The following is a 22431-nucleotide window of genomic DNA, read 5'->3' as shown; positions in this document are numbered from 1 at the left end:
CTCGCTATCCATGGGAGGTTGGTTCCGGGACCACCTCAGGATAATAGATGTTCAAGTCCCTTTGTATAAAATGGCACCATATTTGCATGTAACCTATGTCTGGCACTCAGCCTCCCACAGGGGCAAAGATGCAGTGGGTAGGGACAAAGGCAGGGTAAGGTTAGAGACTGGGTGGGAAACTTTTTTTTTTCTTGACAGTACTGGGGTTTGAACTCAGGGCTTCATGCTTGCTAGGCAGGCATTCTACCACTTGAGCCACTCCACCAGCCCTTTTCTGCATTGGGTAATTTTGAGATAGGGTCTTCCAACTGTCTGCCCGGGCTGGCTTCAAACTGCGATCCTTCTGATCTCTGCCTCCTGAGTAGCTAGGATTATAGGCGTGAGCCACCGGTGCTTGGCTGGAGGGCAACTCTTGAACTGAATATTTTGAAGTGTCTCTGTAGGGTTTTGCACAGAGAAGGGGTGTGATAAAGCTGTATTTTCAGAAGATTGGTGGGCTGCAGGAAGGATTTGAGGAGTCAAAACTACGGATAGGTAAATCAGTTAAATGCTGCAGTGATAACTTAGGGACAAGGTGACGAAGGACTAGATTGGGGACAGTGGTCCTTATGACCAAAAGTAATGGTGGAGTGAAATGACAGAGTTGGCGACAAAATACAATGGGGCAGGAGAAGGATGAGCCAAGGAAGAAAGAAGAGGCTAAGCTGATTACCAAAGGTCTCTGAAGGATCCAGCCTAGACTTCAGGAAGGCTGCTTGGGATACTGAACATACAGCATTTGCATTTCCATTGCTGCATGTTGTTAAATACAGTAAATAAAATTTGACTGGTTTGTCAGCATATCGCATGATTGACTTTCAGATTTTTATAAAATACTGAAGTTTTAGTCTTAATCGTTTTATTTTGAATACACTCCCTGTGTTAGTTAGCTTTCTATCACTATAATGAAATACCTGAGCCAAGTAACTTATAAAGACAAAGGGTTTATTTTGGTTCACAGTTTTGGAGCTTCCACTCATGTTTAATTGGCCCCATCGCTTTGGGCCTGTGGCAAGGCAGCACACCACGGTAGAAGTGTGTGGTGGAGCAAACCCACTCATCTCAGGGTAGGAAGAGGAAGGCTGGGGTGCAGCTCAGTGGTAGAGTGCTTGCCTTGTACACCTGAAGCCCTGAATTCAATCCCCAGCCCTTAAAAAAAGGGCGGGGTGGGGGGAAGGGGAAGAAGAAAGGACCATGGTCCTATAAGCCTCTCTGAGGACTGAGGCATGCTCTGAGTGACCTAATGACCTCCTACCAGGCCACTCCTCTGAAAGGCTCCACCATCTCCCACTAGCACTACTTTGGGGACCCAGCTTTGAATGCATGGGCCTCTGGAAGATATTTAACACGGAGATTGTAGCGCAGTCCTACTTAAAGGGCCACAGGATCTCCTTCTCTTTCTGCCTCCCTACTTGGTGAATGATAAACCAACAGCATCGACACTACTGCAAGTAGGAACACACTAGAAACCAAGAGAACCTTGCCCGCTACCCCACACCTAGTAAGTCAGAGTCTGATTTTTGGTTTTTGGGTTTTTTGTTTGTTTGTTTGGAGGGGGATAGTGGGTTTGAACCCAAGGCCTCGAGCTTGCTAGGCAGGCACCCTACCACTTGAGCCACATGCCCAGTAGCCCTTTTTTGCTTTAGATTGTTCTTACATAGGGTCTTGTGTCCCCCTCACCTCTACCCCCCACCCCCACCAGGCCAGCTTTGGTCTAGAGCCTCCCACCTCTGCCTCCTGAGTAGTTGAGATGACAGGTATGCACCGCCATGCCCCACCTCAGATTCTGCATTTTTCGCAAGATCGTCCAAGTAGCTAGGATTCATATGCACTTTACAGTTTGTAAAGCAAGAAATCCTCTCTTACAAAACAAAGTGTAAACTCCTTAACTCAACAAAGTTCTCCAGTAGCTTTTCAGTCTCATTTTCTCTTCATAACTGAATGCTCTGCTTCCATTGCAATTGCAGAAACAGAGGGTATCATTGCATTGACAAGTGACAAGAAAATGTGTTCGATGTAGCTCAACAAAACAAAAATTGAGAATCTGCAGGCAAAACTTGACTGAGTACCAGATGCCTGGCAGAAATAATTAACACATTGAGTTAGAAACAGAAGAGATTTGTTGTGATTTTCAAATATTTTTACCAAGTAGACATTGGTTTGGTCCTTCATGGCTGGTGAGATGATTTGTATAAAGAGGAGTGAGCAGGGCAGAGTTCCAGGGAGAGAGAGAGTGGTTTCTGCAAAGAAGGAAAAAAATGAACAGAGATTGGCCAGCTTTGCAGTCAAGGGAAGTGGTAGTGATAAAGTCAGAACAACTCTGAATAAGAGGCCAAGTTATTTATTAGGGAGTGCAGCATTATCTCTAACTTGTTCATGATGAAATTTTGATGCGTTTCATTCCATCATCAAAAAATAGCAACACTTTTTAAGAAAGATAGAGACTTACAATTGACATACATTGTGAAAATCACAACTACTAACTTGTGCCCATGAGAAAACCAGGTCACTGAAGTGTCATGTGCCGGGGCCACAGCTTTATAATCTATTTGCTGCTTGCTCATTCATTTTGTCATCAATTAATGCTACCTGATAAAAGTGTAGATCTTTATTACTATGGAAAAAAAAAAGAAAAACCAAGTAGAGGGGAAAAAGCTGAGAATGTTTAGTTAGCTTTTCTTTGCTCTATGAATTGGGGAGGGTCGTGGTCATTTGATATGAGGATAGACTACCTCAGCTCAGCTCAAAGAACATAGTGTTCCCAGGAATCATGGATTAAGTGTGGCTGGGGACCGTGGGAAGCAAGATTCCCAAAGGATAGACATGTGCTTTTATGCAGATGACTCTGGTAACCATATACAGGATGGGCTGATGGCTGGAGTGAAGGGAGACAGGAAGACCAGCCAGGAGATTAATGCAGTAAACAGTACTAATCCGGACTAGAGATGGGGTAATCAGACCTAACATCACACAGAACTTTATGTTATACAAATTCTTTTCACAGACATCCTTAAAACAATATGTGAGGTAGCTAGAGTCATTAAAAAAAAAAGCTGCAGGTTAATTAAAAAGACAGCTATGTGAGAGACATTTTTACCAACAAGAATTGACAGGATTTAGTGTTAGGGTGGAGGGGAGAGGGTGGGTGGGACTGTTGGAAGAGGAATTAAAGGCCACCACCCTCATGGTGACATAAGTCCAGAGGAAAAGCCAGTGTGGGTAGGGGCTGTGACCGAGAGCTTTACTTATTCTAGTCTGAAATATTTTCAAACTTACAGGAAAGTTATACTGAAAAATAGTACAAAGTCAATCCCATATTCCCTCTGCCTGAATCCTTAGTGTGTTTCACCTGTGGTGTCCATGAGGTCCTTTGCAGCCACCGCACTCTGCACCCAGCTGTCATTCTGAGGAGTCTTCTTCAGTCTAGAGCAGTTCTTCAAGCTTCCTTTGTGTTGACAGCCTTGACTTCTTTTCACTGTTCCAAGTCATTGTGCAGGCTGCCCCTCAGTTAGGTTTGTCTGTCTTTCCTCATGAGTAGACTCAGGCCATGCTCACTGATCTTGGACTAGAGTGTCACAGAAGTTGCACAATGTCCATTCATCCTGTGACCTGGGGTGTTTTCATGATTTCACTAATATAAATTGCAAGGATGCCCAAGAAAGAGCTAGAGAAGCAGTACCAGGGCTTGGGAGGGAAAGCTAGTTGTCCAGATTTTTAAAGGCTGTCCAAGAGAGTTAGAAATAAGAGGAAGTGAGGACATATACGCTTTGGGAGCAGAGGTGCAGTACAGGTGAAATGGAAGCTAGAAAAAGGGTTAGCAGAATGCATCAGAGAGGGAAGAACACGAGCAAGGGTACAGAAGCCAGAGGAAAAGGAGGTTCTATGAGGAAAAATGGAGCAAGCCACCTCAGTGCTGCAAAGAAGTTAAGAGAGGGCTGACCAAGAAGAAACCCTTGGTTCTAGGAACCAGCCACACTGGAGAGATTATGCTGATTCTTTCATGCATTCAACAGCTACCGGCAGAAAGTGTGCTGTCACCAGCGCTTTCCTGGTAGCACCAGAGCAGGGTGCTACCTCCTGAGTCCAGACGGTTTGGTTCACAGTTCTGCAGTTGCTGTCTACAAGGTCAGGTTTTGAGCAAGAGGCTCTGGCCTGGGCTGGCAGAGTGGCTCAAGTGGTGGAGCGCCTGTCTAACAAGAGTGAGGCCCTGAGTTCAAACCCCCACGGCCATCAAAAACAAACAAAAGAAAAAGAAAGGGAGACCCTGACCTTCCTTCTGTCCTGCCCTAGATCCTCCCAGGTAGGCCTGGCCCAAAGCAATGTCGTCCCAGCGGCAAGGAGGAGGTAAAATTTGTGGGTGATTTGCAACTAGAGGCGTAGGCAATGGATGGGTTCAGCCGTGCAGAGGCTGGAGCAAAGAAGCAGGGACAGAAGCGCGGGGTACTGAGGGGGAAGGGACGGATAGGACGCGTCTCCGCCCCAAGAAAACTTCTCGTGGCGCCCAGTACGAGGTCGTGGGGGCCACAGGGCTCCTGGAGCCAGGCGAGGCCGGGCCTCCCCAGCGGCCTCCCCAACTCACCAGTCCCGGACGCGGGCGGGCACGGCGCGCTGGCAGCCTCCGTGGGCCCGCGCACGTCTGCGCCCCGCCCCGCTCCGCGCGCCCTGGCCTGGTGCCCAGAACGGCCTCCCGGAGGGTCACCGATCGTCCCCAACCAGTCCGAAGACCCCGAGCCTGGCCCTACCTCCTGCGGCCCCTCGAACCTTCCTGTGGTCCCCCAAGGTCCTCTGTAACCTTCACAACTTTTAGGAACTGTGTAGGAAGAAATTATCCTAATTCAAAGAATTGGGAAGAGCACCGAGATTTGAGGTCGTTTCCAACCCTCGTCTTAAAATCCAAGTAATGTGGCTAACAATTCAGAAGTACAAATAGATTCTCTCCACTTCTGCCCCAACATCCCCACCCATAATTCCACTACCTAGAATGGAATTCTTTACGTATTGGGATATTTGACATTTGACGATGTGTATTTCTGTGCAGATCATTTAGTGTCTTGCTTTTTGTACTTAATATCTTACAAATATTTCCCATTTCCTTAAGCACATCATAAATATGTCTATACTAACATTGCACAGCTGGACCAAAATGTAACCATTTTCATTTTTTTAAAAGGATCAAGGGATACAAATATTTTTGAAATTTTTGTGTTGTAGTGTTACATTGTTCTCCAGAAAGATCGCGAATTTGTATTTTCAATCTCACTGAATGCATGACCATTGTTACTAAGGCTGTTACAGTGTTATTGAACAGTGTTACAGTGTGTGTGTATGTTTGAACTCAGGGCCTTACACTGGATAGTGATCATGGTCTTAGAATAGGTGACCCTATCTCTCTTTCCAGTCCCCTGCAATCTCTGTTCTACCTTACTCCCTTCATTCCAAAAGTAAAGACTTTGCAGAGTCTCCTGGACTCAGACATTCAGACTGTGGGGAACTTTGGCCAGCTCTTGTCATTACCTGTTCCCCTCAAGCTTCCCACAAGCTCACCAAATCAGTTACTAAGAACTGGGAGAGGAACCAGCAAGTGACTCCCTCAGAGCCCTGTGTGCCCTTCCTGCCTCCAGGTGAGGCTGCTTTGTGGTTCCCCCTGGGAGATCCAGCAGGCTAATCGGAAGGTACAACAGCTCCCTTGGGATCAGGCCCAATAAGTCAAAGCTTAGTTCTTGAGTAATTATCCTCTTAAGAAACTCTTGGGAAATCTACCCCAGCCTGCCTCTCTATGCAGGTCTCTTTGGCAAATCATGGTCCAGGATATGTCTTGTCATCTGATAGCTGAAGGGACTGGAAGTCGTGCCCTGGAGCCCCAGCATGACCTGGTAAGAATAAACAATGATGGACTCTCTACTGACACCAGTCTGCAGGCTCCGGATCCTCACTTAGGCCATGGCAACCCTTGGAGAAAGGCACAGTAGAGCCCTCAATTTACACAGGAGAAACTGAGTCTCAGGGAGGACTTCCGGATGGGCTATAACTAAGAGTAGTGTCACTTTCTCACTTTCCCCCTTTGTTCCAGAGGGGAAGGGGTCAATCCAAGTAAAACTGCAATTTTTTTCTTATATTTTAAGCCCTTGTGCATAGTTTCTGTGAAATAAACATATACAACATTAGCACTGATTTTGCCATATGCTCTACCAAAACTGGTCTGCTTGCTCAGAGCATAAATTCAGCTCACTGGCTGCACGTGGAGCCTCCTGTTTTGCCCTGATCTTTGAAGTCAGTTCTATCCATGTATTTGCCTGGTGGCCCTCCTCTAGGCCCCTGGCTTCAGGGTGCTTCTGAAGATAGCTTTAACTATTCCTCCCACGTGAGGGACTGGTGTCGCTTAGCATGTGAAAAGCCCTGACCTCCATCCCCAGCAGAAATGACTCTTTGCAGATAGGCTTGTGTTTCCTCTTCTTTCAGGCTTCCATTCCTTTCTCTTAGTATCACCAAATCGGAAAATGATTGCATTTTCAAACTAGAAGGGACCTTGTCCACTGCCTAGTCATCATTTTACAGAACAGGTGATCTGGTCACTCAGCTAGTTGTGTCACCAAGGCTAGGACGCAGGCACTCAGTGCTCGATCTTCTAGAACATGCAGGCTCTGGTCACTGGCTATTTCCTTGGCTTTGGGCATTCCTGAACAAGCTTCACTGATAGAAGCACCTAATACACCAACACCCACTGCCAAGTTGAGGCCTCTGCCTCCTGGCTACTCAGAAGGGTTACTTACAGGTGCATGAATTCTTGAGCAATGTGGATTTTGCCAGTATCAACTGTGTAGACTCTCATGATAAGCTGATTCCTTTATGGATTTGCATTGGCTCAGCCTCTGACCCTTTGCAGTGTGGCAGGGAGGGGGCTATACAAAGGAGACCCTTCAGAGACATCAGACTTTAAAGTAGTGCAGAGGGAATAAGCTTTCTCCTTCCTGCCCAGTGCTAAGCCTTCTTTAGAGCTGGTAAGAACCTGACTTTGTTTTGTTTCTCAAATAATTTAACATTTATTTTAAAATATTACAAGTATACAGCATTTGTGATTGATTTTTAGTTTTTTAAAATAACATTGTGCTGTATTTTTATAATTTCTGTATTATTTCTATTCTGCAGCTTCTTTCCTACCCTTTTAAAAATTAACGTACAATATACATATAGAGAGATGCACCTATCACAAAAGTATAGTTTAGTGGATTTTCTCAACTGAACACCCCCAAGTCACTTGCATTCAGATCAGGAAACATTTCCAGCCTCCATGTGCAAGCATCCCTTTGGAGAGCTTTTTGTTGTTGCTTTTTCTTCCCCCTTTTTAGAAATGTGCTTGATGTGCCAGGCATGGTGGTACATGCTGTAATCTCAGTTACTTGCAGGTGGAGACTGGGAGGATGGAGGTTCAAGTCCAGCCTACACAAAATATTAGTGAGATCCTATGTCAACCAACAAGTAGGGCCTGGTGGTGCACACATGTAGTCCTAGCTACATGGGGGGTTGAACATGGGAGGATTCCAATCTGAGGCTGGCACTAGGCCAAAGCAAGATCCTAGTTGAAAGATAAACTAAAGCAAAAAGGGTTTGGGACATGACTTAAGTGGTAGATGCTTGCTGGGTGGGGGTTGGGGGGGTGGCTCAAGTGGTATGCCCAGCAAGTGGGAGACCATGAGTTCAAACCCCAGTACCTAAAAAAAAAAAAAAAAAGAAAAAGTGCCTGATGTGAGGATGGATTTTCCCTCAATTCAAACATGGCACTTTTCCCAGCTTCCTTGCATGCAGATGTGTGGACCTGAAGAAAAAGCCTTTTTCCTTCTGGCTCCAAAGAGTAAGGCAAGTGCATTCAAACCTTGGCTCTTAGGAGAAGGTTTGAGGGTAGATGTCTAGATTCAGAGACCTTTAAGCTTGGAAGAGACTTTGGAAAGAGGAGGTTATGGCCAAAGTGTTCTGCCTCCCAAGTGGCAGATCTGGGACTCAAGCCCGGGCCTCCAGACAACCCTCCATTCTTCTTTGTTCTGTTAATGTTATATAAATAGCCATAACCAACCAAGGGTAGAGGGGCATACTAGGAAGAGAAACTTCAGGAAGATTTCCTGTGTACTGTCTGAGCAAGGATACTGTGGCAGGTTGGGAACAAGTATGTACTGTCCCATCTTCCATTCTCCCATCCTGCTTAGTTTCTGAGATCAGAGACAGGACAAGTTCAGGTAGTATGGCCACAGAGTCCCCTCTTCCACTCTGCTGGAAAGAACCCTGCTGCCCTTGGTTGCTCCTGAAATAGCCTCTAACAGTTTCTTTGAGTCAACCTCTCCCAAAATGTACAGCCAAGGTACCCTAGGGTGCTACAGCAAATTTATAGGGGTACCTCAGGATATTTTCACACTGAAGGGAAATACAGTGGAGTCTGACATCTGTCACACACTGCATGAACCATTAGTAAGAAAATTCACAGTTTCAATATTAGATTGCACTCCATTCCTTTTGACGACATCATGTCTTTACAGAGTTGGGTTTTGGTGGGTGCTATGTTAACAAAAAAAATAAGCACTGTATGAAAAGTGATGGGGAGTGGAAAATAAGGGTAGTTCTGTGCAATCTGATTCTAAGGTTTGGAAATTGTGCAGTTCTCAACAAGTGCACACATCCCTTTAGAAAGTATTGGTAGTCATTGAAGAAGGAAATTAAAAATATAAATTTCTTTCAATTGACATTATTACTTTCATTAAAAACTACTACATTGGTAGGGCACAAATATTTCAGTTGTTGGAACCTAACTACTAAATAAACAGACAGTTTAGGTATTTCTTTTGGCCTCTGGGCTGTGTGAACCTTTGCCCTCAGCCTAAGGCTCTTTGAGATCTGGTTCTTCAAGTTATTTCAGCATCTGTGCACCAATCGGATGTGTTCAGCTGGTAGACCAGAGTCCAGGCTGATTTTACTAAGTTGCAAAAACAAAGTCTCAGAAAGTAACTTGGTGGAGGTCATCCACTTGGAAGAGACAGTATGGAGCCTGAAGCTTATGCAATTGTTGGAGCCCTCTTTTAAGGACAATAATGCAGAAGTAGGGGGTTTGAAATTGAGTAGACAGCCTGCAAAGGTTATGCAAGTGAGGGGCCTTGAAGTTTAACAATTAGCTTCCTTAGCCTCTGCCATCAGCTCGTAAGAAGTAGAAATGGAATTCTCACCCAGCTTTGTCTGACTCAAAAGACATAAAATAGGGGTCAAAGTCAGCATAGGAAACCAGGGATGTGAAATTCTCCTAGAAATGTGAGCCTAGCAGGGTCACCCCACAGGAACCTGGGAACTGGACCACTCTTCTTGTATCTGCTCAGTAGAAGGTTGGTAGAAGCAATGGGAAAGGGCTTTGGTGTCACAGCTGTTTGAATCCTGGCTCTGTCGCCTCTGAGTTCTGTGACTGGGAAAGTTACCTGTCATTTCTTTTGTATATTAGAGTTTAATCTTAGCAGCAAATATGGAGAGCTTTGAGAAGCATTGTCCATGTACAGTTGTTGACATCCATTTCATTGGTGTAGAAATTCAAGCAAGGAAAGATGGACTGATCGATCAGTATGGAATAGAATCCAGTTTGCCTCCGAGCAATAGTTTTTTTGTTTTTTTTTTCAGTGTTGGGGATCGAACCAAGTGCCTTGAACATACCAGGCAAGTGCTCTATCACTAAGCTACATCCCTGGCCCTTGTGTTTTTGAGACAGGATCTTGCTATGTAGCCCAGACTGGCCTGGAACTTGTGATCTTCCTTCCTTGGTCTCCTGAATACTGGGATTACAGGCACACCATGCCCAGCTCAAGCAGTACTTTTCTTTGGCAGTATTGGGGGTTGAACTGGGCCTCATGCTTACTAGGCAGGTGCTCTACCACTTGAGCCACGCCTCCAACCCTTTTTGCTCTGGTTATTTATGGTCTCACTTTTTGCCTGGGTGCTCTGGGACCACAACCCTCCTGTTTGTGCTTCCTGGCATAGCTGGGATGACAGGCATATACCATCATGCCCAGTTTTTTACCATGGAGATGGGGGTCTTGCACACATTTTTGCTTAGGCTACTCTTGAACCATGATCCTCCTGATCTCTACTTCCTGAACAGCTAGGATTACAGATGTAGTCACTGGAACTCAGTTTAAGCAATACTTTTTAACCACTGGTTCCCACACCATAGCAACCCCTTGATAGCACGGACCACCAATTTTCAACTGTTAAAAACATAAAAATGAATTTTGGGGCTCAGTTTTCAACTTTCCCATTAGCTGGTAGGAAAAATGGAGATTATCACCAATTAAAAATTGATAGGAAGGTAGAAGCAGCCGGGCTTTCTGGAAGTCACGGAGGCAGTAATACTCCCACCAGAGTGTATTAAATGAGACATTGCAGGTAGAAAGGGCCTGTACACGGCAGGCACACTCACTGTGCCGATCTCCCTCTCCTGCTTCTGCTCCCCGAGAAGTATCCTGTGCTTTTGGAGATGAACTAGAGACAAGTTCGCTCATAGAATTTCCTCTGTGTGGATGAAATCAGTAAGTGAACATATATAGCAAGCACACAGTCTGCAAAAGATGCAAATCAAACCACACTGGCAGATCTTTGCCTGGTGTCTTGTCTTAGTTCAGTATTTCACTGTATTTTCCAGGGTCTCTACTCCACATAGGCAAAGGTCAAAGCTCCTTATCTTGGTAGTTAAAATGTCCCCAAATCTGGCCTCAACCTGATCCTTCGACATCTTGTCTCACCATAATCCAACACAAACCTCTCTTCTAACCCAACTGGTTTCCTCATTCAGCCCTGAGTATCCACCACAGCCTCAGCAAAAAGCCACTTCCCTTCTCAGGGCTTCTTTCTCTTTCCTTAGCCCCAAATCCTACCTATCCTTCAGGGCCGTCTGTTGCAGGCGGTATTTCTGCTGTCTGGTTCCAGCCCCTGGGGAAAGGAGTTCTCTCAGCCTTTACCAGTCCTGCATTCAGGTCTTAATCACATGATGCCTTCGTTCATTCTGTAATTTTAGAGTTTGGTTGCCTTCCAGCTCCTTGTAAGCTCAGAGTTGTGTCACTGAACTTACATCCGGCTGAAAGCAGAGACTTGGCTCCTGTTGCTGTATAACCCGACAAATATCTTTCCTCGAGTCCTTTAACTCTGCAGTGAGACAGGATACGGAAATTCTCAAATTCCTTTCCTTAATATGAGGATCCTCTTCACAGGGCCCAGTGAGGTGGTGTATGTAAAATTTCATTTAACAAACACCTGAACATTTGTTGATCACTTCTGTCCCAAGCACACAGCTAGGAGCAAGAGGATGAATAAAAATGACCAAAAGAGGGCAGCTCTCAGGGAACCCAGGAGGATAAATGCACATGCTCAATTGTGGCATTCCTTGAATGAGGGGTCAGGAGTAAAAGGTCAGGAGCTGACAGTATTTGTCTGATATTCTGTTTAGTAGTTACTTTGTCTCCCCACTCCTCTGTCTCCATTGCACACTTCATCCTCTGAACATCCTTGTCCTCTTCCAGTGCCCTGTCCTGAGTACCACAGCTGGTCCATGTCACACATCATGGTCCCCTGGCTTAGGAGACTGCTGGTACTCTCAGCCTGAGAATGCTCCAATCAGCAGGGCCAAGCTACCCTCTGCCCTCCATCGCTTCTTGCCCACAAGCTTGAAGTCAGTCTTCAAAAGCCTTGCCTGGCTGCAGTGTGGTATCCCTTAGAGCGGTGTGAATCCACACAGCAGAGAGACTAGCTCCCAGTGCTTTCCTTGATGCCGTTAGGTGCCAGGCGCTGTTCTGAACACTTGACCTACACTCAGTCATTTCATCTGCAGGACATCTGCACGAGGTAGTTACTGTCATCTCCCCGGTTTCCAGTCATCCCTGGAATCCAGCAGAGAGAAGTCAAATGACTTGCCCAAGATAACAAGTAGGTGGAGGGGCCAGGTGGAATTCGGGCGGCCTGGCTGCACAGCTCTCTCTCTCTTAACAGCTACTTACCTGAAAACTACTGCCTCTCAGAGGTCTTTCTTTTCTGCCAGCTGTGACCTATTTCTGGAGCTACCTTGAGACGGAGGGAAGGTTAGTGGGCAGAGGCACTTTCCCTGGATGGGTGGGGGTGGGGCCCTGGAGCTGCGTGGCAAAGGCTGGAGCTACAGGTTTCGGGTGCTCAGTCATTTGACCCTCAAATGCAGGAGGGGATCAGGGTAGAAAGAAGCAACAGAGGGTCCGGTTCTGAACGTCAAGGTTGGCTACCTTCAAAGGGGAAGGGATGGGCCCCGGGAAGCTTCACTCCGGCCCGCGTCGGGGGATGTGGGGAGGTGGCGGGAAGACGGCATGTTTACGCAGCAAGAATGCGTGCTTTGAGGGGCTGGAGAAGATGTCCGGCTCTGTGGCTCAGGCAGGACACTTGCAGAGGCTTTGCCGACTGAGGACAGCGGAGCAAGGGCCAGCTTTGCGAGAATCAGCTACGGCTACTTAGCAGCGGCGAGGCCCAGGTCCTGCCGCCGGAGGAGGGGCGGGGCGGAGCGGGGCGGGGCTTAGCTGGGATTCCGGCGGCGCCAGCGCCAGGCCCCTCCTACGCCAGGCCCCGCCCCCTTTCTCCTCTCCCCTCCCCGTCCCGTCGCCCTCAAGGCCCCGCCCACTGTGCGAGTCACGTGCGCGCCACGCACCCTCCCCGGCGCGGGCTCGAGGTGCGCGGGCGGGGCGGGTCCCGAGGGAGAGGGCTCTGGGCGGGTTGGGGACTCAGCCCAGGGACGCGGCGAGGGGGCGGGGGGGAAAGGAAGGCGGGGGGCGGGGTCTGTCGCGATGGGCGGGGCCTATTGCTAGGGCTGTCGCAGGAAACGGGGCGAAAGGGGCCGGTCCTACTGGCTGCGGGTTCGGGCTGCTTGTTTACTCCTGGCGGGGGAGCTTTAACCCGGAGGGGCGGGAGGGCGAACGCGAAAACGCGGGCCGGAGTAACTAGCTGCGGGACGGGAAGCGGGCGGAGGAGTAGGGGGCTGGAAGGTTCTGGCTGAAGACGCTTTGTACAGTTGGGGTTTTTGTTTTTAAATTAGAAAATAAATTCCTAGCTTGCCCATTGCTTCCCGTCTCTCCGGTCTCCCCCTCCGCTGCTGCCACCCCCACCCCCACAGTACTGTAGTTGGCAAAGGACGCTCACAAGCCATCCTTGGCCCTGAAATACCTCGATCCTAGGGGAGGGCTGTTGGTACGTGTTCTTAGGGATCGCTGCCTTATGAGGTGGACGCCTGGTGCGTGTTGTTCCTGAGTGTGTCTCTGCCACTTTTCTTAATCCAGGAAATGATTCAGTTGCAGTATCGTCATAGAGTTTGCATGCCTGCATGTGGCTACAGTTACACAAATAGTTCATTTTCGTTCTGTGTTCTAGGCAGTCCAGCCTCCTGAGCTGCTTTTCTCATTTATGTGGTAAGTGAAAGAGTTTTTCCGAAAACAAAGTGCTCCACAACCGTATTAGCATAAAATAGAGGACGGGGCACTGGGCAGTGCCTTTTCAACTAAGTTTTCACCATCTGAAAAATTTTTCAGATGGTGAAAACTGAAGTTCATAATTTGATATTGTATTAATAAGGACCACCGAACCATTTTACACATGAGGAATTGAGGCTTACAGAAAGGAAAGGGTTGTCAGAAGTCACACAAAGCTTGCAAAAGAGCACAGGAACACAAGTCTTTTGACTCCCAAAAGGTGGCCATCCATTTGTGTATTGGCATATGTGATTTTTTTCTGTTCAGTGTCCCTTCTTTTGGACTATCACTCCTTTATCCCCTGTGGTTTTATGTGGCCTTGCCATCATAGTATGCCATCCCATGGCCCAAAGGGTGGGCATTTAAACAAAGCAGAACCATTTACTGTCTTTTTCTATAACTAGAATATGACTGTTGAGAGGGGGAAAAAATATTTTCTGCTGGTGTCGCTAAATTGGGATATCATAGCTTGGAGTTGCCAACAACCACCTTCCCAAGTATATGAAGAAGTCCATGGGCAGGGGAGGTCTTTTGAAGCAGGGAAAATGGGACTACTAAGAAGGAGCAAACAAATGAGAAACAGAATAAATTCTTAAAACTTTGTTTAAAACTTGGGGCTCCCGTGTCTGTGGCCAATCTGTTGGATTTCCCAGTTAGGCCAGCAAGTTCTTTTTTTTTTTTTTTTTGCTTAAGTTAGCATAATTTGAGTTCCTGTTACTTGACTCCTAAAAGAAGCCTGACTAATAAGTTTGGCACAGTGTTTATTTATCCCTAAGAGAATAATGGAAGTTGGGTTCTGGCCACAGCTATCACTTCTTAAGTGTTCCACTTCCCATAATGAGTCATGCCAAGTGAGAGTCCTAGGGATAGTGGTTAGAAAGAAACAACTCTAATTCCTCTTCAGTATTATTGCTATTATAAACAGGACACAATTCAACAAGCCCAAATTAGAGGCTGGTTAGATAACATTTAACCTTGGGATACTGTAATAGTCTGAATCATGAAGAGAATAAAGACTGAGATTTTCAGATTACTAGAAGGTTTTGAGAGACATGAGGAAAGAACAAGGAAGGAAGGGATGGAAGAAGAAAGGAAGGAAGAAAGGAAGAAACGAGGAAAGGAGACTAACCACTTTATCAGTTACAACTGAAGGAAGGTGAACGGGTCAGTTTTGAAGAAACAAGCTTTTTACTAGGGTTTTGAACTCAGGGCCTACACCTTGAGCCACTCCGCCAGCCCTTTTTTGTGTTGGGTTTTTTCAAGATAAGGTCTGTTGAACTATTTGCCTAGCCTGGCTTCAAACTGAGATCTTCCTGATCCTTGCTCCTGAGTAGATAGAATTACAAGGTGTGTGCCACTGGTGCCCGGCAGAAACAAGTTTCTTAGAAAGACAACTTGGAATTGCAAGGAACAGGGGCATTTGTAATCATAAACAGGGAATTCATGACGGAATTCATTCTTCTACCTGAACAGTCCAGTGATGGACAGATGGGTAGGTTACCAAGCAAAAGGTGGTCAGTGGTCTAGAAGAGTAAGGATGGATGTTCTTTTCACATTCTTTGTCAGCTATGGCCATTCTGAGGACCTGGCAAGAAAAGTATAAAGGACTTGTGTGTACACTCCTTGGGAACTTTTATCAGAGAAACAGAGACCAGTCTGATATTGTCATGAAAATAAAGAAAGAAAAAAATTATTTAAACCATATAGGATAGTAATCGTTGTCCTCTCCCTGGCTTCCAGGGAGAGGCTTCTTTGCTGGCTCAATCAGCTGCTAGGCCCTTGACAAAGCCAAGTGGCACAAGTCAGGGCAGGCTGTATTCCTCTACTGGGAGAGAGAGAGCAAAGAGGAGGTAGGAGCGAGGAGGAAGAGGTTGAGGACAGTAGAAGAGAGAAATGAGGAGTAGGAGAAACAAACAGCAGATGTGGGAGTAAGATTTGGGGAAAAGGAATTTTGAAAGAGGATACTTGGAAGTTTTGGTGTGTATTGTGCAATGAAATTCCTCCTTGGCTTCCTCCCATAGAATTGTCAATAGGGATTTACTTTTTTTTTTTTTTTTTCAGAAAGCTTCACATAGTCAGTACTGTCTCTACAAGTGTAGAACACAGAAAAAGAAAAATCAGCTTCCCAGTTAAACATGCCCACTGTTCAGACAGTGGTGACATTTTCAGCTTAATATGGTAAGATGATCGTGGCTGTGATACAGTATAAATATGTGTGCCAGTTCACGTGCAAATCCTTGTAGACCCAGTGTGGTCCTTCAGTATCTCGTCTTGAAGTTGTAGCTGGTTTTATTACCAGTTTTCATCTGAATCCACTGGGGAGTCGGAGTGATTTGCTTTTGTTTCTTATCTTGGAATAGTTTGATTCTGAAAGTCTTGTGAGAAGACATAGCAAGGAATGGAGTCAAGTGTGTGCACTCTGATGGTGGAGAAAAGGAGAAGAGGCAACGACAATATTTTTAAGGCCTTTTTGAATCAGACTTGTTTTTCTCCTGGCTGTGTCACCAGAGTATCACTGATCTCCAAGCAACACTTTTGTTTCTTTGCTGGTAGGACTGGGGTTTGATCTCAGGGCTTCATGGTTATAAAGAAGATGCTCTGACTCTTGAGTCACACACCTCCAGTCCATTTTGCTTTGGTTATTTTGGAATTGGGGTCTTGTGAACTGTTTCCCCTGGCTGGCCTTGAACCTGGTCCTCTCGACCTAGGCCTCCCAAGTAGCTAGGATTATAGGCATGAACTACGAACACCCAGCTCCAATCAACATTTTATAATCTAGCGCCTTTGGTTCTAGGTAATCAAATATGGTTATAGCATATCTTGCCTCCTGCACCCTTTTCCAGTACATAGAAGATGTTGGAATGACAATGATAACTTCCACTTACCAAGCGGTGGGTTTGCTTTGGGGACTCTCAAGTACACGATAATACAAATAATGATTTCTCAGTCTTTTGGCTTGTAATATTCGTTGCAAAATGAACTGGCTAGTGAATTTCAAAGATTCTTTTTGGGGTGACTAGTTTAGATCAAGAGGTAAGCCATGGTGGAAGAATGGAATATCAGAGGAATAACAACCTAGAACAGCCTGGAAATGGATTGAGATCTTGACTTTCACCACTGAGAGCTGAATTATAGAATGCTTTGTGGCTAGCTGTTGCCCTCAGGAGTCACTGAAAGCTTGTCAGGGGTGACTTGGGAAAGCAGTCAATTATCTATGAGTGAGGGAAGGTTGGGATTTGGTAAATCAACAACTTCTAAGTGAGAAGATTGTGAGATTGTCCATGTCTAAGACAAGTATTGGAAAATCAGAGTGCTCCCAGGTGGATAATACAAAAGGGTAATTGAATAGGATTTTAATAATTCATGGGACTTTCACTCCAATGTATTATAAGGATTACTAACACAGAATGTGGCCTAATGCCAGATGAATTGCAGGTTGAGAGAATCAGTGTGCTAACTAGATATCTTATCATCTTATCAAGCTAATACTTGGCTTTCTGGGCAAGTACTTGATTGACTCTCTCCAAAAAACCAAAAGTAAGACCCAGTTTTCCTCACCTAAATGAATATAGGCAGGCCAAGAGACAGAGAGAGAGAGAGAGAGAGAGAGAGAGAGAGAGAGAGAGAGAGAGAGAAGTTTTTGTCAGTAAATTATTTGTTTAAACTTGGAAAAATTAAATTTGATGAGAATGTAAGTTTCAGAGCTCACTGTCAATACTGAAACTCAGGGTTCCCTGCTGTGTGTCCATCCACTTGGGCAGCAACCATGCAACAAAGTGATCTTGTGAAGTTGTATATCCTGCTGGGAAGTGATGGAGTCCAGCCTCCGAGGAATGTAAGAAACTGAGCTGTTATACAGTCAGGGGATAGCACCCTGTTCTTCAATTCTGAAGAGGCAGAAAGTGCCATTCAGTGATTGGCAGCTTTTAAAATGTTTTTAGAAATGGCTTTGTATATATTTGGGGTGCCATCTGATTGGTTTATGGGTTTATGAACTTTTAAGAAGACTTTTCATTTTGATTGTCAAGAAATTGCTGAGTCAATTGGCTCCAAATCCTGGGCAAGTCAGGTGGCACATGGAAACTATTATTTCTCTATGGTTCTGCCATTTCATGTTTTGCATGGAATCATTCTGTGTACTTTATCAAGAACTAAGACATTCCTAAGTGATCATTGCTCAGGATCCAGGCCATTCTTGACCACCTGGGAGTCTGAATCATAGCAGGTGCATTTGCTTGTCTAGCACTTTGGGTCTATAGAAGAATAAGGAAGAATGGCAGAATGAAGTGTGTGTGAGAGATGTTGCAGTTTAGCAGCTGGGCAATCTGGTGAGCTCACCAAAGAAATAGGCCTCCCAGTCCCTTCTGTGGAGGGCTGGGGCGATACTGCCATGGGACAGAAACTAACAATAAGAGCTGTAAAATCACATGGCAACAAACACACTACAGAAAAATAACCATTATGTGATGATTGGAGCCTGATCATCGGGCACATTCACCAAGTACAGTGCTCTGCTGACTTGTTGTTTCTCTCCTCTATGTCTTTTCTCTTTTGGGAGTTCTCAATCTGTTTTTCTAGTACCATTTGTTATCTAGGGGATCTAATATCTTTATGCTTTCCCTTGGGGTATAACCCAAGTACTTGTGTAAGTTTATGATTCTTGGGTTTTCTGTCATTGTATTAGTCCATTTTCAGTTGTTACAACAAAATACCAAAGACTGGACACTTAATGAAGGAAAGAGATTCATTTAGCTCACAGTTTTGGAGTCCGGGAGTCCAAGATCAGGTTGCTCCTTTCATTCAGCCTCTACTGAAGGCCTCACTACCAGTGGCATCTTAATGGCAGGAACATATGCTGAAGAAGTCACACAGTGAGAAAGGAAGCCAGTTGGAGGGATTTCAGGAGCCAGGCTTGCTCTTCTGTAATAACTCACTCTCATGAAAACTCATCATGAGACCAGCATTCATCTTCTCCAAGGGAGACTTCCCCAGGAATCTTACCACCTTCCATTATGTCCCACTCCTTAAAGTTTCCACCAGCTCTTTACATTGCCACACTTGGGACCAAGTTTCCAATACATGAGACTTGGGGGATGAACCATATCCAAACCTTTGGGGACAAAACACTTGCAAACTATAACAGCCACCTTGTTTTATGTTGAATTATTTCCATGAGGATGGGAAAAGATGGCTGCCTCAGCCCTCTGTAAGGACTTTCTTCCAGAGACTTCCTGCAGGGATTATAGTGGGGAATGCCCCTGGTGACATTGGTAGCTACTCAGTATTGTTGAGTTGAGCTGAATTGGTGTTTTCATTGCATGGTATTTTCCTCTATCTGGGATGCTCCACAGTGAAAGACACGTCCAGACATTCTGAACCCTGTGTAGAAATTTCCCCCTTGACCTTCCATTCCTTTAGGCTTAGTTACCAGCATGTCCCCAGGGACACCACGTAGACTGAAGCCACAGTTGATCTGTGGACAAAATAGTCCTGTTCTGATTTTTTTTGGTCCTGCCTTGAGAAGTGAGATAAACATAATTTCAATCCTCACTTTTTTTTTTTTAATGTACTCTCTAGAAAGCAGGCAGTGTTGTTCCAGAATGGACTTCCTGTGTCATAGAAATCACAGAAGCATAAAAGGAAAAAAACAGATGTGCATGGAGAGCCTGCCTGGGCTTACATTCTTTCTTACCCAGTGTCATTAGTCTTTATGTTTTGAGTTTGCTTTTTTACTTTTTTTTTGAGTGAGGACTGTTGCTGAAATCCACTGTTTTCAGGGTTAGGAGGAAGTAGGCACAGATATGGGAGTTTATGCTCTGGGGTGTATCTGTGGCTGACCACATGTGTGGGAGCTTGTTTGGGTGAAAGTGTCAGTGTGTAGATCTAAGCAAGATATTTCAGGATACCCTTAAGCTTTGAACAGCCTCCTTGCAACTTATCAATCCTTTCTCCTTGATGGAATGCAAAGCCTTCCTCCTGTAGGAAAGCCTTAAAGATTGAGTAGATCAGAGCAAGGCGCCATTGGCTCCAGGCACATTTGCAAAGTACTTTCTCTTGAGAATTTCTGACTCTTGTACTTCTAAAGAGTGAAAATGCTTCAAGAAGATGCTGGGCCTGTTTTTTGTTCACTAACATATTCTCTGATTTTTGTATAAAAATAGGCTTCAAATACAAAATTAGCAGTATTATTCTTTTCATTTGAAATTTACAGCCTGGTTTGAGATGATGGCAAAGCAAGTGTTTTCAGAAGTGTGTATTACAGAGGCAACAGTGGTCCCCAGTGCAAGTGAAAAGTAGGGCCTCAAATAATTGGAAACTGCTATCCTGATGCCCTGCTTTGGGGGAGCTACATTCTGGAGAGAGTAGTAGGGACTGAAGTAGTACATGGGGATCTGATTCATGGATAACCTTTTGATCATCTAACCAGTCCCTTGACTGTCTACCATATGCTAGACACTGTTCTAGAATATGAACATAGAAGAATATGAAGATACAGCAGTAAGCAAAAGTAAAAGTCCCATTCTCACTGAACTTATAGCCAAGAGGATGGAGACAGATCGTCAGGTGGTGATAAGTGCAAAAAGAAGTCAGGGTGAGGGAATGGTTGAGTGGCGTTGCTTGACATTAGAGAAGGAATGACTCTCTCATAGGAGAACACAGACCTGAATCAAGTGCTTGAATACGTCTAGTGGATATCTAGAGGAAGATCATTCCTATCCCAAAGGAACAATCTTGGAGAGGCTGAGGTAGGGGGTGGGTCTGAGGAGCAGCAAGGAACCAATGTGGCTGGAGCTATTGGGAGGGAAGGGCAGACCAGGGAGGATTGTTGAGTGGTGGGCGGTAGAGCCACCATTTGCCTGGAACCAAGATCACATAGGGTCTCTTAGTGAGTGGATAGGAAGGCCTTGGAGGTTCTGAGCAGAAGAGTGTCATGATCTGACTTAGGTTTAAAAGGAGAGAGAGATGGTAGCTGGCTTAGGGAAGTTGTGCTGGAAATTACGGGACATTAGACAGAACTAACAGAATTGTCTGATGGACTGCAGAGTTCGAGAAAGGAAGTTGAGGGTGATTCCAAGTTCTCGTCTCTTTGTTCCCTGAGCAAATAGAAGAATGGAGTTGTCCTTTGGTGAGATGGGAGAGAGTATATTTTGAAGGGACATCAGAAGTCTGGTTTTGGACATGGCGCACTTAGGGTCTGATTAGACATCCAGTTGAGAAGTCAAAGTGGGTAACTGGTGCTAGGAAACCAGGTGAGGTATCAGTAGATGCTCTGGTGGAGTCCAAAGACTCAGTTCATTGTGTAAGCTTCATTGGGCTTGAAAGAAATGGCTAAGAGGTCTTCAGGAGCCCTGGAATTTACAGAGCATCTGAGGCATGGCTACACATGGAAAACCTCCACTGTGTCCCCACATTCTACCAATAACTCACTTATTACCAAATGTTTATTAGGTGCTTACTGCATACCAGGCACTGTGTCAGGTGATAGATATGCAGTAGAGAACAAGACACAATCCCTGTCTTCACAAAATGTTTAATCTTGTAGGGGATGGAGAATTCAAGAGAATGGAGATTCCAGTATGATGAGTTGGGGATGAGTAAGGGTTACCACTGGACACAAAGGAGAGGCACCTCATCCTGTCTTGGAGACCAGGGAAAGCTTCCAGAGAACATGTTATCTAAGATTCCCCCTGAAGGATGAGTAGGGACAACCAAATGAAGAGGGGAGGGGGAGAGTGTTCTAGGCAGAGAAGACAGCATGTGACAAGCAAAGGATAAGAGATTAGTGAGCAGTTCTGGAGTTCAAAGTGAAGGGAGTAGACAGAGGCAGAGGAAGCAGGTAGAGACTGGAGACACACCAGAAAGGATCAATCCTAAAAGGCAGTGCTGGGACTTTTATTTTAAAACCTAGGGGAGCCTTTGAAGAGTTTGAAGCAGAGGAAACAGGCCAGGACAGGGTGGGTTGGAGGGAGGCAAGCCTGGATGCAGTTGCATTAGGGGGTCGGGGAGGATGGCAATCTGAGACTCATATTGCCCTAAAATATGACCTATGCATGTGTCCATATAACATGAGGCAGTGAAGGGGAGGAGGACTTGGGACTACTTTACTTAACCTCAGCTAATGGGAGCTGTTCTCTAAAAAGTGAACTACTTTGATGGAAATAAGGAATGTTGCCACTTTTTTTTTTTTTTTGGTGGTACTGGGATTTGAACTCATAGCTTCACCCTTGCTAGGCAGGTGCTCTACTGCTTGAGGTATGCCTCCAGCCCAACATTTTAGTAGGAGGCCAGGTTGTGGGAGAAGGCAGTTCTAAGATGGGACAGCCCCCAAGAAGGACAAGCTGTCCTCTTGGAGAAGAGGAGGTAGGGGGACAGGACTAGAACCCAAACAGTGATGGTCTTTGGTCTTTTTAAATACACTGAGCTCTGTGTAACAATTGTGCTGTGCAGTGTGCATTCAAGATAGGGCCCAGGTTCTGCAGGAAGGTGCTGAGTGCCGGGTGTGTGTGTTTGGGACTGAATGTTTGTGACGGGACATTTTCTCTGAGCTGGTGTTCATGTGCAGAACTCTGGAATGCATACTGTGCAAGTACCCACCTGCAGTAAAAAACATATGCTGAGTGTGAGCAAATGCTTTCAGACAGCTGTGCTGTTCCCAAGACAGCGTCTCAAACAGAACAAACTCTGGGTTCTGTTCACATGGAGAGAGAGTATTTGGGCCCACTTTGCATGCAGTAGACACTCAAGAGCATCTCAGTCATTTTAGGAAATATACAGGTTGGGTTTGAAGTTTGAAGTAGGTATTTTAAGAAAAATAAATTCACAGCCAGACACCAACATCCATTTACAAAGCCTAGTAGTTTAAATCCTGTAATGGAGTTTATATACTAGCTGGAGT

The 22431-nt window shown here is 45.5% G+C and overlaps 2 protein-coding genes and 1 long non-coding RNA gene across 3 annotated transcripts in view; 1 reads left to right on the top strand and 2 right to left on the bottom strand.

Moving 5' to 3' along the window:
• Fbxo16 (F-box protein 16) overlaps positions 1-22431 on the top strand; it is a 103729-nt gene that overhangs the window by 57212 nt on the left and 24086 nt on the right. The window lies entirely within an intron of this gene.
• LOC141416936 (uncharacterized) lies at positions 1823-13329 on the bottom strand. Its single transcript, XR_012441575.1, has 3 exons — positions 13234-13329; positions 3389-11933; positions 1823-2279 (listed from the first exon to the last, which is right to left on the bottom strand). It is a non-coding gene; the product is annotated as an uncharacterized lncRNA (long non-coding RNA).
• Positions 15735-16075, bottom strand: LOC109695810 (large ribosomal subunit protein eL39-like). Its single transcript, XM_074055241.1, has one exon. The coding sequence runs from the start codon at positions 15923-15925 to the stop codon at positions 15794-15796; it is 132 nt and encodes a 43-aa protein (XP_073911342.1). The 5' UTR covers positions 15926-16075; the 3' UTR covers positions 15735-15793.

The sequence above is a fragment of the Castor canadensis genome, chromosome 14 (genome assembly GCF_047511655.1).
Source record: "Castor canadensis chromosome 14, mCasCan1.hap1v2, whole genome shotgun sequence".
In the NCBI taxonomy this organism is placed as follows: Eukaryota; Metazoa; Chordata; class Mammalia; order Rodentia; family Castoridae; genus Castor; species Castor canadensis.
Note: the sequence above shows the minus strand (reverse complement) of the source record. Positions and strands in the feature narration are given on the sequence as shown.

What these genes read in the sequence shown, in the direction of transcription:
- LOC109695810 (XM_074055241.1), bottom strand. Translation starts at nt 15,925, where the DNA reads ATGTCTTCTCACAAGACTTTCAGAATCAAACTATTCCAAGATAAGAAA.